At 42.9% G+C, this 16,084-nt stretch overlaps 3 protein-coding genes and 1 non-coding gene across 4 annotated transcripts; 1 reads left to right on the forward strand and 3 right to left on the reverse strand.

The window, feature by feature from the left end:
- Nucleotides 1-1,634: 1,634 nt before the first annotated feature.
- On the reverse strand, nt 1,635-2,939 carry LOC115595870 (troponin T, cardiac muscle isoforms). Its single transcript, XM_075488197.1, has one exon. The coding sequence runs from the start codon at nt 2,814-2,816 to the stop codon at nt 1,992-1,994; it is 825 nt and encodes a 274-aa protein (XP_075344312.1). The 5' UTR covers nt 2,817-2,939; the 3' UTR covers nt 1,635-1,991.
- Nucleotides 2,940-7,965: 5,026 nt separating this feature from the next.
- LOC115595867 (DNA ligase 1-like) lies at nt 7,966-10,296 on the reverse strand. Its single transcript, XM_030440699.1, has 2 exons — nt 10,027-10,296; nt 7,966-9,865 (listed from the first exon to the last, which is right to left on the reverse strand). The coding sequence occupies exon 2, from the start codon at nt 9,845-9,847 to the stop codon at nt 8,492-8,494; it is 1,356 nt and encodes a 451-aa protein (XP_030296559.1). The 5' UTR covers nt 9,848-9,865; nt 10,027-10,296; the 3' UTR covers nt 7,966-8,491.
- A 1,972-nt stretch (nt 10,297-12,268) lies between these two features.
- Nucleotides 12,269-15,305, forward strand: LOC115595868 (transcription termination factor 2, mitochondrial-like). The gene is made up of 2 exons (XM_030440700.1): nt 12,269-12,421; nt 13,692-15,305. The coding sequence occupies exons 1-2, from the start codon at nt 12,271-12,273 to the stop codon at nt 14,849-14,851; spliced, it is 1,311 nt and encodes a 436-aa protein (XP_030296560.1). The 5' UTR covers nt 12,269-12,270; the 3' UTR covers nt 14,852-15,305.
- A 391-nt stretch (nt 15,306-15,696) lies between these two features.
- Nucleotides 15,697-15,769, reverse strand: trnav-uac (transfer RNA valine (anticodon UAC)). Its single transcript has one exon. It is a non-coding gene; the product is annotated as a tRNA-Val (tRNA).
- Nucleotides 15,770-16,084: the final 315 nt, after the last annotated feature.

Consider the following 16,084-nt stretch of genomic DNA (forward strand, 5'->3'; position numbering starts at 1 on the left):
CAGAATCTTTTGCTTCAAGACTGACAATGCATGACATGAAAATAAAATAAATCAAAACGAATCATATACATGTTTCTGATGGCGGGGGAGCCAGAGTACCTGGAGGAAACGGGCTCGGGGGAGAACACGCAAACTCCAGTCGGGAATCGAACTCAGGACCTTCTTGCTGAGGAGACAGCACTGATGCCCAACATAATGAATCCTGAGCTTTTGTTTTTGGATTCAAAGGTTTTGGTGTACAGAAACGTGGCAGCCTCAGTTTATTATCATTACAGCTTGCAGATATACAAATTCAGCTGTATATTTGTGTGTAAGTGTGTGTATTAAAAGCTCTTTGCCACAAACTGGTGCTCTAGTGCCACCTAGTGGAGAAAATGTGTCACTACTTTGACATTCATTTGACCTAAAGCAGGATGAGATTTAATGACTATAATAAAACTGAGTGACTGTTTTGCTCCACATCAATTCAGATGATTGACTTTTATTTTGTTATATTGTGTTTTGCTGTTTTTACTGACGTGTAATGTGTACAGAGACTCTCTGTGTGAGGTGCACTTTATATAAACTGTCATATAGTTGAAACTGAGGCTGATGATTGCAGTCTGATTATCCCTTGTGACTCGAGGGCTGTTGTGGCCTTTACTGAATACTTTTGATTTGATATTGGCTCTAACGTGGAGTTTATAAACAGCACGTTTGACGGAAATAGAACTGCTCTAGATGACGAGTTTTTATGCTGCGCCATCTTGAAACAATCTGATATCAATCAAACTGGATAAATTAGTCTTCAAATTTGGATTTTAAAAACAGAAACTGGTATTTTATGGCACGTTTGCATTCACTGCAGTTTTTGTAATGTTTAAATGTTGTTTTTCAAAACTCAAATGTAGAGATTCGGATGGTTTTAATGCCACACATGAGGAAAGTTTGGGTACAGCATTCATAAAAAAAATAAAACGTGATAAAACAAGAAACTGATGTGATATAACTAGTGAGGATGTGGGGAAAATACTGCATATTATGTCTGTTACACATGTTGGACAAAAGAATTGTTTGATGTTAATATGTTAACAAAAAGCTAGAATTTGCTGGGGAGAATGAACAAAAACATAAAATTAAGTTCAAATTTGTCTTTTGAATCAGTTGTCTGTTCGTTTTGTGCCTTTTGCACTTTCTCTGTGTCATCATTCATTGCAAAATTCACAGAAAAAAGTCTGTACCTTTAGGAGTTTTGGAGAATTGCTACTTGTTAAATGCAGTTAAGGACCTTTAAAGGTACCCGACACCGCTCAGTAAAGCTCCTGCAGCCTCTCGGGGTCGTGGGCTCGACCTCTCAGTCAACAGTTGGGTCTTTTTGCTAAAAACACTGCAGGCCCACACTGTTCGGTCCGAGGCCTCAGAGACTAAATTAGCTCCTGAAAAAGTCAGCTGTGCAACACCTGTTGGATCTTAACACAACCACACCCACACTGACAACATGACTTTTCACCGTTGTTCAGTTAACAATGAAAAAATTCAAAATTCAGCCTTTAGGAGATATCGTTCTCAAAAGATAGTTCTATGTGTCGAGAGGTTAGAATGAAGTGAGAGAAACTTGATCACAGTCATGAAAAAAACGTCACTGGATTCCAAAAGATATTAAAATACGTCTTGATTTATTGGAAACAAATTACAATTTGGCACCTCTTCTGAAGACTTTTACACCTTTAATCAAACATTTTAACATGTATCATGGATGAAGCACAAAAAACACTGTCGGTGTGTAAAGACAAAACAACCATGAGCCTTATTCTAGACGAGTGGTGGAACGAACACCACCACTCATCCCATCAGAGTTAAGTCTTCAACCACAGTTCTGAAGTGGTGAATAACCACATCAGAAAGTTAAAACAATCAGACATGAGCAGAAACACAATCCCTGGGAAAGCTTTGTACGATACAGGGCACCAGATAGTCCAGAAACAACTCGTCCAGCTGCAAAAGAGCAGCTCTTACTTCCAGGAGCCTGACTTGCCCTTTGCCCCGCGGCTCGTCTTGGAAGCTTTGGAGCCCCGCTGGTGATCGCTGACTCGGTTCCGGAGCACGTAGATGTCGTACTTCTGCCTCTTGAGCTTCTCAGCCAGCTCGAACTTCTCGGCGTGCAGCTGGTGGAGCCACTGCCAGAGGTCCTGGGCCTTCTCTGCCAGCTTCTCCTGGTTCAGGTGGTCGATGTTGAGCGGCTTCTTGCGGTCCATCAGGGCCTTCTTCTTCTCCTCTCTTGCCGTCAGCTTCTTGCCCTTCTTCTGGTCCACCTTCTGCAGGTAGCCGCCGAAGGACTTGTTGGTGAATATAGCCTTTTTCTTTGCCTCCTCCTCGGCGCGGAGTTTGGCGGCCTCCTCCTCGCGCCTCGCCCTCTCCTCGGCCTGACGGGTCTGGCGCTCACGATCCTGCTCACTGCGGACTCGCTGCTGTTCTGCTCTGTCGGCCCGACGGCGTTCGATGCGGCTCCTCAGGGCGATCAGCTCTTCCTCCTCTTTCTGACGGCTGGAGAAATGCACCTCTATGAGGGACTGGAGGTCGTTGAAATCCTTTTCGACTCTCTTGCGATGCAGGTCGTCAAAATCTACCTTCTCGCCATCAGGGAGCTTCGGAGGAGCGATATTTGGCACGTAGGTTGTCTTGTGCCGTGGTTTGGACTCCTCTTCTTGTTCTTCTTTCTTCTCTGTTTCATTATCCTGCTCTTCTTCCTCTTCTTCAACTTCTTCTTCCACCTCCTCCTCCTCTTCTACCTCCTCCTCCTCCTCGTACTCCTCGACAATTTCCTCAGTGTCTGACATGATGGAGGCTTTCTAGGGAAGAGGAAGCAGGACGAACACCAAGACCAGCTGGTGTCTTACACACAAGAGGCGACGGTGGTCTCGGGCTACAGCTTTTTAAGGGTATGTCTTTACCATGTGACCGGAGCCTGAGGGAAGTCTCCAGAGTGTAGGTCAGCAGCAGGGCGGATTTTTAGACAGATGGAATAATCTATTTTCTCCTCGGCAAGACTTGTCAACCACACATACCCCCCACTCATCCCCTGATGGACCCCCCTCTCAGCTCTGTACTCTGACCCTGCAGCGCTCCCCATTCCTTTGTAAGGACAAGATGAGAGACTATTTCAGATACACAACAGATGCACACACATACTTGTGCTCTCTCAGACTCCTGGTATCATCCACGACTAATAACATCCACGCTGAGCCTCTGGGAGCAGAAAAATGTACCACAACTCGGAGCGTCTCTCTAATCCGGCGTGATAGTTTAGAAGCCAGCGGGGCAAAGCATGTGGTGTTTAAGAACTTCCATTAACAAAGCGCAGTGGAATCTTTTAAGTACGTCAGAGCCGGTGAGGATTTTACAGACAGGAAGTTACAGCTGTCATGTTTTTCCAAAATGAGTCCTTATCTAGAATGTCCTGCGCACTGTAAGCATTAACAAACTAAGATGTGAGGTGCGAGTTAGAAAACTAAACTCTGAGCTGATCTCTGTAAAGAATATAAACCCGGTACGGCCAGTAGAGCTTTAGGAAGCAGTCAGCTGGTCAGACCCAACTCAAAGATTTTGTCTAATTCTGGACTTGATGTTTGCGGTTTTGAAGTTTGTCTCTTACCTTACTTTAACATATTTGTGAAAGAGGTTATTTTAAGTATTGATTCACGGGGTGATGAATTTGATATAACATTCATTTATTTTTTTAGATGTATGTTTGATGTTTTGATGTAAGGACTTTTGTATTTCTTTTGGTGATTGTCAAATTGTTCATGGATGTTTATAACGAGGGATGCACTATATATATCGGACCGATAAATGATCAACCCAATAACGGTAAATTAACGTTATCGTTTATTGGCAGATATTGAAATCATATTCCGATTAACATCACCGATAATACAAAGCCAAATTGCTTTAGGTGACTTAATAAGTGCAGCATTTACACACACCAGTTTAAAGTTGGTTCTCCAGCTGCCAATAAACGCAGATAAAAAGAAGAACGACAACAACAACAGTGGTGTTTTCGCCTTCGTGAAGTAGACCTGCTGCACCTGTGTAGAGCTGTTGTAGGCGTTGTTTTCAAGTTCCGAAGAAGACAACACAATCATAACTTGCAATATGTGTATGTATGAATCATTTTCCAACTGATATAGCCCACTGATATAAATCATTTTCCATGTGTGGACTAGATTTGGCAGCAGCATTACTAACATCACACACACGGTTAGGTCATCTCTCTGGTTTGTATGTGAATCTACTTCTCTGAATGTCCCCCTCTGCATGAAATGAGCCGCCTTGCCTTGAATACAATTCATGTAACACTTGCTGTAATATGATCAATATCCCCCATAAGGCTTTAAGCCCCGAGCCATCATCGACTTCGCTGACGTCACCTGATGTTTGAGTGTGAGAGCCTGCGAGGGGGGCCGCCATGGTGTAATGGGGATTATGACGTATCACTTCACTGTGTAGGACGCTTTAAGACAACATATTCAGGGAGAAGGTTCCATAAATGCACATTACTTTTGTGTTGTTTGATAAACTTGGTGATATAAATGTAGAATCAGTTCAAGCATGTCAGATCTTTACATGGCACTTAGTAAAGTTTTTATTCTTATTATCAGTCAGTTCAGTGTTGGTATTTGTGTACCAACAGTTATTTCTGTTAAGAAAAAGACCTTCAGTAAGAACAATGACATTGAAGATGAGCCTCGCTGCTCCGCCCTCGTCTCCACTTTGGAATGTAATTAAAACATTCTTGCTATTGGAGGCTTTCTGCTTTCAGCGCTGAGTGGATTAAAGTGTTATTGCTCCCACGCGGCAACATTTAAATGCTGATGTCAAGAATTTATGTTCCCACGTCTTGAGTTATTAGTGGAAAAGGACAAACGTAGTTTTTAGAGGATGAGATAACTGACGGGGAGGGACAGGTGCTCTGTTGCGTCCGAGAATCCCAATTAAACTTTTCCATGCATCTCCTTAGGATGAGCATTGTGACGTTATTGTGCTTTACTTGTATGTGGCAGACGACACATCATCTCCAGGGGGGGTTACGTTTCAGTAATATAAATCTTCTGGAGGCTTGTCGGAGTGAAGATGGACTAATTGAGGTCTTAGAGGAGCAGAAAACAGATCTTAGTGCCTGTGAGAGTGTCTCATGTCTGTCTCATCCCACAGTGGACTGATGAGCTCCACTAAAACATGCCTGTGCACAACATGAGGACAGCAGGTGGCTCCAGTATAATCAAAGCACTCTGGGTTGTTGGTGGCAAGGGACAACTGTGTCTATCAGCAAAGAAAGGCACCAAATGACCGCTATTAATAGGAACACCCTCTGCTGTTCAACAACATGAACAAACAGAGTGATACAGTAAAACTCCTGCGTGTTTAAACTCAATGCAACGGCCATCACATTGATTGCTGTTTGTCAGGAGGCTGGTACTCTGCTGGGACATTTTCAAAATAAAAGCTGCTTCATATAAATAATGAACCAGAATCCAGAATAAGGTGGTCGTTTGTTCAAACCAGTGCTTCTTCTCTGACTGAGTCATGAAGTTTTTCTTAGACAGGAACAGAACAGGAGGCCGTAGTTAAACAGCGACCTCATCTGGTCAGACCTGAGCAGTACAGTTAAATGTGTCACCAGTGATCAACCAGTATATTTGTTTATACCAATTTGTAAATGCTCAATAATGTTTCTTTGCTGATGGATAAACCAGTTTTTATAATATGGTTAATAACACTGTTAACAGAGAGAAGGCCAATGTCCTGGAAAAAACATATAACCATACCAAAGTGGAAATGTTGTTTCTTTACTTTATTATTATTATCATCTATAGTTGTTAATTAAAAGCCTTTAGAAAACTATTCTCCTCTGAAGTATTCCAGCGTAGTTAATGTGAGTTTAGTGTTAACACGTACTAATAGATTGCAGCAGGCATGATTAAGACCATTAATGATTATGGTAAAAGTACAGAACAGAAATCTATAACACTTGAGCTGTCACCAAAATCACCTGAATTCACCTGATTACAATATAAAAGTAATGTAACTTGATTACATTCTGTAAGTATTGGAATAATAACAAGTAAAGACCAGAGAAATGAAATATCTATACAAAAATGACTTTTGTTAAGCCGCTGTTCAGTTGTGTTAGTCCTATTAATATTTGTTTTATTTTGACAAGACAGATTTAGAGATTACAGGATGCAGTAAAGTCTCTGTTTAGCCTGCTCTACCAATTAAGCTAAACAGCCTTCAACAGCTCACTGACTCTCTGGTTAGATCAGCGTAAACCACGCAAGATAAGATATGTGCTTGTCATTTTCAATATGTGAGTGTGTGTCGGTGCACAAGGGCAAAAAAGTTGGTTCTCTTGAGTTTCAGGCCCTCTAAACGTTAGCCACAGAGCTAGAGTTAGCGTCAGTTTCCCCCACCTCATATTCATTAGAGCGTGTTGGAAAGGTCATTCAGGTGTTTGGGGAATAAAACACAAAATCATTTTGACAAATACACTTTTCCTTTAAAGTGTGATGCACGAACCATCCACTGTCTGCCACAAGAAACCAGGCAGACATTTCTATTGACGTCTTTTTATTTTAGCCATGCTAAGTTAGTCAATTAAAATGCTCTCCCACTCCCATCACGTTTTCTAATTAATTGTTCCAAGCCTTTGTATTTTCATAAGTCAAAGCAAACAGCAGACCTCTACTGATACTCTAAACAAAGAGTGAATAAAAACACATCTGTGCATGTGTACCACATCTGTGCAGGCCCGTGTAAGAATGTTACCATGGACTTAGAAGTCTTTGGACATGCTCAAAGAGAAAACATGTGGTGCCATCTTGTGGCAGACACAGTGAAGTTTGTGTATTTCAGTATCATTACGTTGGGTTACTTGCGAAAGTGTCAGACGATGAGCTCGAGGAAAGATTCTTGAAGAGAAATAGAGCTGAGTGTGCCCAAGACAACTTTCACATTCAAATCAATGTAACATGTAATGCATAAACCAAAAGCATGTGTAGTCTGTCTGCAGCAAACACAAAGATCAGTTACTGAAAAATGTTCAGTTAACGTTCAATAATGGGACACAAACTATCTATGGCATTAATGAAGTTTAAAGTGGTATTAGAATTGTTTGATTTTGTCTAATTTTTACATCAGATAGTACTACATATGCCTGCATGGCTCAATGTACCTCATGCCTAGGCTCATTTTACACCTTCCTTGGGGCAAGTTAAGCCATTCGACATTTGTATTTTTGATGGGTCATTGTTCTAATACCATAATAAGTGGATAACTAGGTTTACTTTCCATGGGTACATAACAACCTGAGGTTTATATAATAACTACTATTTGAAGCTAATACACTTTTATTTTTCATTCAAGTCATAAAAACGCAAAAAGGGGCTGAAGCATTTCCATTGTTACTCTTGTTCTAATATTTCATCATTCTAGAACTGGTTACCATGGTTTCTAAAGCATTTCCATGGTTAGTCTAGGTCAAACATTGCATCATACTAGAACTGGTTACCATGGTTAATGACGGGTTTCTATGGTTACTGTAGTTAACATTTCAGCATTCTAGAACTGGTTACCATGGTTAATGATGCGTTTCTATGGTTACTGTAGTTGTGACATCTTAACATGTTAGAACATGTTACCATGGTTACCTCTCCTGGTCATTTTCCCGTACACAAAAGTTGTTACAAGTACACTCAAATTCTAATTTAAAAATATGATTAAACTTGAGGGTTCTGAATCTGATTATAGATATACTTAATCTATAACACTATAAGTGATATTTCATAACACATTTAAAGCAGCGCCTCTATAACACAGGGTCAGTTTAATGTTTCTGATGTTTGACTCCTTTACTAAAGGGTGGGGCACTGTTACCTACAGTGCTACAATGAAGTTACACTCTGAAAAGAATGAGAATGTGACAGAATACAAATTTAAAAATTTTTATTTCGAATTTTAATTGGTTGTGGGAACCTGAGCACCAGGGGAAAACCCACAAGTTGACTTGAGACATTTGGTTGATGTCTCAAGTCAATTTTCTTGGTCAAGTCCAGTCAAGTGGAGACAATGGACAGAAATTCAGCAGTGTTTTTTCAATGAAATGTTGATTTCATTAGGAAAACCTGAGCACCAGGCGAAAACCCTTCTGTTTGAGGCTGATTCTGGAGCCACTGTCGACTGATTGCCAAGAAATGTTCTCAGTTTTTCTAAGATGGGGTGAGTCAGATGGAGGGGGGTTCACAGTGAGATGGAGAAAGGTGGGAAGAGAGGTGGTGAGGATGAGGTTCGAGGGGGAGAGGTGAAGGAGTGAGGAAGATGGAGAAGGGGTGGAGAGGTGAAGGAGGGGAAGATGAAGAAATGGTGGAGAAGAAGGAGGCGAAGATGGAGAAACGTGGAGAGGTGAAGGAGGGGAAGATGGAGCAACGGTGGAGAGGTGAAGGAGGGGAAGATGGAGCTACTGTTGGCATTCTACTGAACAACCATCAGCCTGCTCCACCTTCGCGTCCCTGTCACAGTTATCTCCACCGTTCTTTCTTCCCTTCTCCTTTCTTTTCCTTTCCTTTTTCTCCTCCTTTGCTCTCTTTTGGAGCTCCGCCTTCATCTGTGCTTCTTTCTTGTTCATTTCCTTCTCCTGAAGCTCTTCCAGCTTCTGTTTGCCTTTCAGGTCCTTGTGCTCTTCTTGTTGTTTCCTTTTCAGGTCTTCCATTTCTTGTTTTTGCTTCATCTTCATTGCTTTCTTTTCTTTCTTCCTCATCTTCTTATCTGTTGTACTTTGCTTTTCCACCTCAGTTTCCTCCTCCGTCCTGGAGCAGATGTCCTCTGGTTCTGTCTTCTCCACGTCCACCTGGCTTACTGTTACCTCCAGGATTTGATGATTCTCCTCCTGCTCCTTGGTTGTTTCCTCCACCTGTGTCATTTTCTCCTCCCTGCTGTGTTCTTTCTCTAGCTGCTGTCTGAACTTCTCCTCCAAAGCGTTGTATTTTGCCTGCCAGTCCTTGTTGTTTTGCAGCAGACATTCCGTCGTCTCTTTCTCGCTCGCCTTCAGTTTTATGGAGAGCTCCTCCAGCTCTTTCTTTTGTTCCTCCACCTGTTCTACACTCGTCTTCCAGCTCTGTTCTTTGACCTCCAGCTCGCTGAACTTCTTCTGCAGAGCCTCATATTTTGTCTGCCAAGCCTGGTCGCTCTGGAGAAATTCAGCTTTGTTGTTTGTCAGCTGGTCTGTGGCCTCCATGAGCTTGTTAGAGAGACCCATCTTCTCCTTCCTGAGATGAAGGATTACGTCATCTTTCTGCTGGAGCTCCTGCTCCAACTCCTCCAACTGCTTCATCTGCAGGTCGATCTGGAGCAGAACACTCTTCTGTTTGTCGAGGTCGAGCTGGAGCATCTGATTGTTTTGCTCAGACAGCTTTTGTTTTTCTGCCTCCAGTCTTGCTGCCATGTCGTCCTTCTCCTGATTGCTCCGGAGCTTGAGGTTCTCCACCTGCGCCACCCGGAACTGGAGATCGCTCTTCAGGTTTGAGATCGTGGCCTCATGAGATGCGATGATCTCATACTTGTTTTTGTACTCGGCCTTAAACTCTCTCTCCCTGAGATCCATTAGACCCTCAAGTCTTTCAAGCTTATACTTGAGGTTGTGGATGGTGTAGCTCATGGCCATTTTCTCCTCCCTCCAGGGTCGACGAGGACGCTCAGAGTCAGAGCTGACCTGAGGGCCCTCGCCCTGGTGAGATACAGGATGAGCTTGTGGAGCAGCGTGAACCACCTGCTCCATCTTCTTTGGGTTGTTTCTCCTTTTGTTCTGGCGATTCATTTCGGTGATCGTGGTAGACTGTAAACACAAAGGAGGAAGTTATTAGCAGGAATTCAGTGGATTAAATAAACAAGTGTTATTCAATTAATCTTAAGTTAACAATTGTTTTATCACAAAAAGACTTAACAAGACTTTGAACTAATTAATCAAGTAAATTCAAATAATTAAAGCTTACTTACACAAAGTTGAAATGGCCCTGAAGTCTTCTAAAGTGTGGATATTTGTCGTAGACTATCGTCTGTGGAAAATCAGCAGGCTGATCCTCCTCAACTGTGGTCCAAAACAAGTGTTTAAGATGTTAATACTGGCTCTGGTCTCTAAAGATCGTCTGAATGATTCTCCTCGACTGTGGTCCAAGACACGGCTGTGAAGCTGTGATTATTAGATCTGGTCTGTAGAAAATCAGTTGGACAATGCTTCTCGACTGAGGTCTGAAACACAAATGTGAAGCTGTGATCTCAGACCTCCCCTAAACTCTGGTGTTCCAGAATTCTGGAGGTTGCTTTCATTCTGAGGCTTTAGATCAAAGCCTCAGAATGGAAGCATCATTCAAACTGTGTGTGTGTGTGTGTGTGTGTGTGTGTGTGCTTGTATGTGTGTGTGTGTGTGTATTTCTTTGTGTGTGAAAAGAGATTTTAAAGTTGTTATGTTTTGACAGATGTTAGGATTTATTATTTCCCCGTCTGATTTAAGTTTCTAACACTATAAATAAATTACTATGCGGTGATATGATTTAAGTCTAACACACACAAAATCACTTTGACAAATACACTTTTCTTTTTTAAGTGTGATGCACGAACCATCCACTGTCTGCCTCAAATAACCAGGCAGACATGTCTGTCTGTCTTTTGATTTTGATGGAGTCCAATGTCTCCTCTCGGTGGCATTGTCAAAGCTTTAACTATATTTGATAAATACATTTTTTTTCTGCAGTGGAGACCAGGGCTTCCTTTACGTTCATTATCTATTCCTATTTTGGGAATGACTGATTTAGAATCAGGGCCCATGTGTTGTTTAATAATGTCTGAGCAGGTTAGCCTCTCTCCATCTCTTATCACATTAATGAAGCTAACAGCAGCTCAGTGAGAGGTTTATAACATTTAACCAGCAGCTGATATAAAATATACCTTTAGTGCTGCCTGTAATATCACCAAGCAAACAGATTAAAAAAAAATCATTTTGAGCAGCTAAAGTAGTTTATATGCTCATTATGCAGCCTCGTTGTAATCTGCACAGAATGGTTTCTGTGTGTTTGTCTCAGTTCTGGTTTAATGAGTCGCTGCACTGACTCTCTGTGTGTCAAAAGATAGACTTTAAAATCCTATTACTGGTCTACTAAGCACTAAATGTTCTCAGGACAGAACACATTTGGTTTACTTGTACAGGGGATTGGGAGGGTTATGGCTGTTCCCCCCCTTCACTGTCCTGGGAACTGCATCCTTCTTCCTGCTCCACTGATGGAGTCACAAGTCCTAGTGACTGTTTCCATGGAGGTGTTGGATAAAGTCAAACGCAACTGCAAAAAAAATTGAGAGATCGTACCGTCATCACCTCAGCAGTGACTGGGAAAATAAAGACCTGATGCACAAAGTGTGACGTTGTTGAAGCTTCGTTTTTTTTGTCAGTTTATGTGTTGCTAGCATACATTCAGTTATAGCTAGTATGACAATTACTGTAAGGATATCCTCTGACTGCTGTATCACTAATGTAAACAGTTTTATTTTCAGATATGAAACTTGTTATTCAGTCAAGTTAATAACCCCCTTAGCTAGCTACATGCTAATTTACATTAGCTTATAGTTTAGCTTCAAAACAAAGCCTACGCCTACACTTGGGCTTATTAGTAACTGATGTTAACGTCAGTTTATTAGTGTTTTAAGTCAGTTTATGTGTTGCTAGTATACATTCAGTTATAGCTAGTATGACAATTACTGTAAGTGTAAGCCAACACAAACAGTTTCTGTTTACAGATATGACACTTATTATTCAGTCAGCTTAGCTAGCTACATGCTAATTTACATTAGCTTATAGTTTAGCTTCAAAACAAAGCCTAAGCCTACAGTTGGGCTAATTAGTACCTGATGCTAACGTCAGTTTATTAGTGTTTTAAGTCAGTTTATGTGTTGCTAGTATACATTCAGTTATAGCTAGTATGACAATTACTGTAAGTGTAAGCCAACACAAACAGTTTCTATTTACAGATATCACACTTATTATTCAGTCAGCTTAGCTAGCTACATGCTAATTGACGTTAGCTTGTAGTTTAGCTTCAACAGACAACCATAAAAATGGACAGAAACAGACTGAAACTTATATTTTAGCATTAACGGTGCGATACAGCATCAACACAGTGTCATTCTACCTTCTACCCGGCTGTCAGGGGGTGTGTCGGGGTGACATAGCACACGTGGAGGAGGCCGTACATGGACCGGGGAGGCGGGCCTGCGTCGCCCCGCCGCTCGCAGCCTGCGGGGCGGCCACATGCCTCTCATGTGCTCCGTCTCATGACTCCGCCCCGCTGCTCCTCTTCATGTTATGAAAGCCGAACAGGGAGGACACAGCTGCAGGCCTCGGGTAAAAACAACCTCTTTAATACTCATTTTAAACAACCATACGTTGTCTGTGTGCTTTCTATATGCTGCTATTAACGTCAGCGTGGTTTAAATACGTTTTAACATGTATTATGTGTGTGTGTAGCTGTGTGTGTAGCTGTGTTACGCTCCATACATAACACGTAACATCACAGCTGCAGTCAGGACACAGTGTTCCCTCTGTCAGGCCAGCTGAGGACAGACATCCATGCTTTTTATCTGCTTTACACTTAACATGAGGATTCACACACATGCAAGTGGGTCTACACATGTAACAGGACTTTCAGACGTGTGTTGGTAAAATTAAAGGTTTACTTCTTGGTGCCATGGCACAGCTGTGAAAAATCAGATCACCAGTCATAAGAGCTCCTTGTGATGGGGGCACGATGCTGTATCAAGTCAAGACCGAATTAAACTCAGATTGAGCTAAACTTAATTAGGGGTCATCACTTTAGTGGAAATCTCTGGCCGTAGTGGGTTTTTACATAAGCAACAGTGTTGTTCTGCAGGGATGCTGTGGTGCTGTGTGGCTTCGGAGAAGAAATCCAAACTCAGAATTTCAATATTTAGATTGAATAATGATGACGTAATAATTTTACATAACATAATAAAGGGTCCGGCACACATGTTCTCCTTCAAGGTCAGTTTGTTTGTAGAGTTTATTCAGTCGTGACAACGATGAGATGAAGAGAAATCAGTCTTTATTTTTGCACATTTCACCCTGTTGAAAACCATTTACATAATGTGTTGAGACAATGAAATGAAAATGTATTAAGAGCTGCACCTAAATTGTCCTGGCACACTGAAAACCTGAAACCTGAAAATCCAGAATTGTTCTTACTGCTTTCATTTCTTTTTTCGCTTGTTCATATCTTGTACTTCTACTTATTAATTATCTTTGTTTTTATTATCTTTGCAATCCCCTTTGCTGCTGTAATATTGCAGATTCCCCCCTGTGGGACTAATTAGGGGTTATCTTATCTTGTCTTCAGAAAATTCACTGTTCCCAGTTTGTAAAATTAAAAGATCTGCTGATTTTCAAAGTCTTTATTAAATACTTTGGGTTTCGGACTGTTCTTCCGGCAAAGCTAATTCTAGTTTGCGTTTCCATTAATGTTCTTTCTGAGATTTCGTGCGAGTTGAGCTGTCAGCCGGGTGTATAACCTGTGATGACGGATCACGAGTCACTGTTTAGGGATCTCTGCTGTCATGACTGCTGTCGGTCCTACAGATGTTCTTTGTCGTCCATGCAGATCTACTACAGTTATCAAAGATGCTCCGTGTCACCACTGCCTCCTTGTGCACCTACTGCCAGAGGATGAGGCTCTTCCTGCCTCCCTCCGCCTCGACCTCCACATTGACTTCTCCTAACAAGCGGCTGGAGAACCAGCTCACAGTGGACTCCCTCTACGAGCTGTCTGTGGACGTCCGAAAGGTACGCAAGTTCAAGGCCTGGATCCTGTCCGAGAATGAGGTGTATGTGTCCGAAACCGCCGACCTGCTGAGGGACATGGGCGCAGACACGCCGATAATCGCCCGTATCCTGGAGACTCACCCTGAAGCCGTCCTGTGTCGGCCGGAGGAAGTGGCCGCCCAGCGAGACCTCTGGGAGACCGTGTGCCCCAACAAGCGTGAACTGATGAGCATCATCGAGAAGTTCCCGGCTTCTTTCTTCACGTTAACTCACCAAAGCAACCAGCGGGCAAACATCCTCTACCTCCAGAGCCTGCGCCTTAATAAGAGGATCATCGGCAAGCTGATGGCGAGCGCCCCGCAGAGCTTCAGCCGACCAGTGGAGTGGAACAAGGAGGTCATCCACACTCTAAGGGAGACCTACCTGGACCTGGGCGGAGATGAGGGCAACCTGCGCCTCTGGCTGCAGAAGCTGCTCAGCCAGAATCCGCACATCCTGCTGAGGCCCGCTGAGGCCTGGAGGGACAGTCTGGGCTTCCTGAGGGAGCAGGGCTTCACCACGGAGGAGCTCCTCAGCCTGGTCTCAAGCCTCAGGGCCTCCATCGCGGAGCTGCGTCCGGAGTCCATGCAGCAGGCGCTCACTTACATCGAGGGGGCACTCGCCTGCTCCAAAGACGAACTAAAGCAAATAGCGATCTGCTGCCCCGCCATTCTGTACTACTCCTTGCCCACGCTGACGGGGCGGCTTCAAGGGCTGATGGATTCTGGCGTGAGCCTGGAGCAGGTGAAGGTATCTCCAAACGTCCTGGAGCTCACCACGCAAATCGTGGTTTACCGCATCCAGAAGCTGGCCTCCTACGGGTACGACGTGCGCTCCGGCAGCCTGGACGTTATCGTGGGAACGAAGAAGGACTTTGAGATGATGCACGGCAAGCTGCAGCTCAGGCAGCAGCGGCCGCTCTTCAACCCTGTAGCTCCCCTCAGATCTGCTGAGGACTGAATGTTGCAATGTGTTGATATACTGCAATATGCTGTACAAACAGCGTGGGGTAAAGTTTTACAAATGTTGAGTTCTCAAATTGACCTTCATGTAAGATGCATGAAGGGGTGCAGTTAAAAACACCAAACCTCCAGCAGTACACTACTCAAAGTATTCAGAGCTGCTTTATTATGCAACTAATAACCGTTTGAACCTGCTCTGTGATGTGACGCAGAGGCACAGCTGAGGGCTCGTGTCAACATGACGCTGTGGCTGTTTTCAAAACCTCACTCAGTTTTCTCCGAAATGCTGTTATTTTCTACTCCGACACGCCATGGACCATATCAACTCACACTGACAGGAAGGCATGGACATGAGTGCCAATCACTAATCTGTATTTCTTTTGTAAGCTAAGACATACTACTGGAACAAAACGATTGTGGTAACTGAACAATAAATGCCATGTCTGAAGTTGCATTTGTATGTTTTTAAATTATGTTTTATGAATGTGTTTTAAAGTGAAAACCAGCGCACTACACTGGATTATTTAATCAGACATTTTCTGGAAAATGTATAAAGTCCAGTGTGTAGGATTTCGGGGGGCATCTAATTGGAATATTCAGAGATAGATTTGTTTTTAATACCTTCTTATTGCCTGTCTCTAAGAATCATTTTTGCCCCCACAGAAGGTGAAGCCGGTTTATCGCGTGTCGAGAGTGCATGTAAAGTCACCGCAAAGACAGGCGGCAATATTGGTGGAAGCTGCCCAGAATGAGGAGGAATAAACACCTCAGTTCTCATCTAGAGCAGTTTAGATAGATAACTTTATTTAGCCTCAGAGGGAAATCAGGTGGAGGAAAGAAATCTGGTTCCACTGGGGATTGAACCCAGGACCTTCTGCGTGTAAAGCAGACGTGATGACCACTACACTATGGAACCTCTGTCAAGGCCACTGCAACAGACAAACTTTAGGTCATACTTGACAAATTTCTTTGTTGAAACACTTTTTACTAGTTCAGGGCTCCGGATAAAGTTTTCACTTGGAGCCACATCTGATTCTGCTCTTATTGAGAGCCGTTTACTGAAGAAGTGTGAACTCAGAGATCATTATTAAACTTCTACATAAAAGGTAGATTTATCTTCACTCTTATTGAACAACCTGACTTAAGCAGTGATCTGCGGAGGTGGCCTCCAATGTTGGGTGTTCATGTTCTTCCTTTAAGAAGAGAGAACCAGACTGTCTGGTGATGAGTT

The sequence above is a fragment of the Sparus aurata genome, chromosome 14, assembly GCF_900880675.1.
Source record: "Sparus aurata chromosome 14, fSpaAur1.1, whole genome shotgun sequence".
Lineage (NCBI taxonomy): Eukaryota > Metazoa > Chordata > Actinopteri > Spariformes > Sparidae > Sparus > Sparus aurata.

What these genes read in the sequence shown, in the direction of transcription:
- LOC115595870 (XM_075488197.1), bottom strand. Translation starts at nt 2,816, where the DNA reads ATGTCAGACACTGAGGAAATTGTCGAGGAGTACGAGGAGGAGGAGGAG.
- LOC115595868 (XM_030440700.1), top strand. Translation starts at nt 12,271, where the DNA reads ATGGACCGGGGAGGCGGGCCTGCGTCGCCCCGCCGCTCGCAGCCTGCG. An exon ending in GACACAGCTGCAGGCCTCGG is followed by an intron (nt 12,422 to 13,691) that starts GTAAAAACAACC and finishes TCGTCCATGCAG; the next exon opens with ATCTACTACAGTTATCAAAG.
- LOC115595867 (XM_030440699.1), bottom strand. Translation starts at nt 9,847, where the DNA reads ATGAATCGCCAGAACAAAAGGAGAAACAACCCAAAGAAGATGGAGCAG.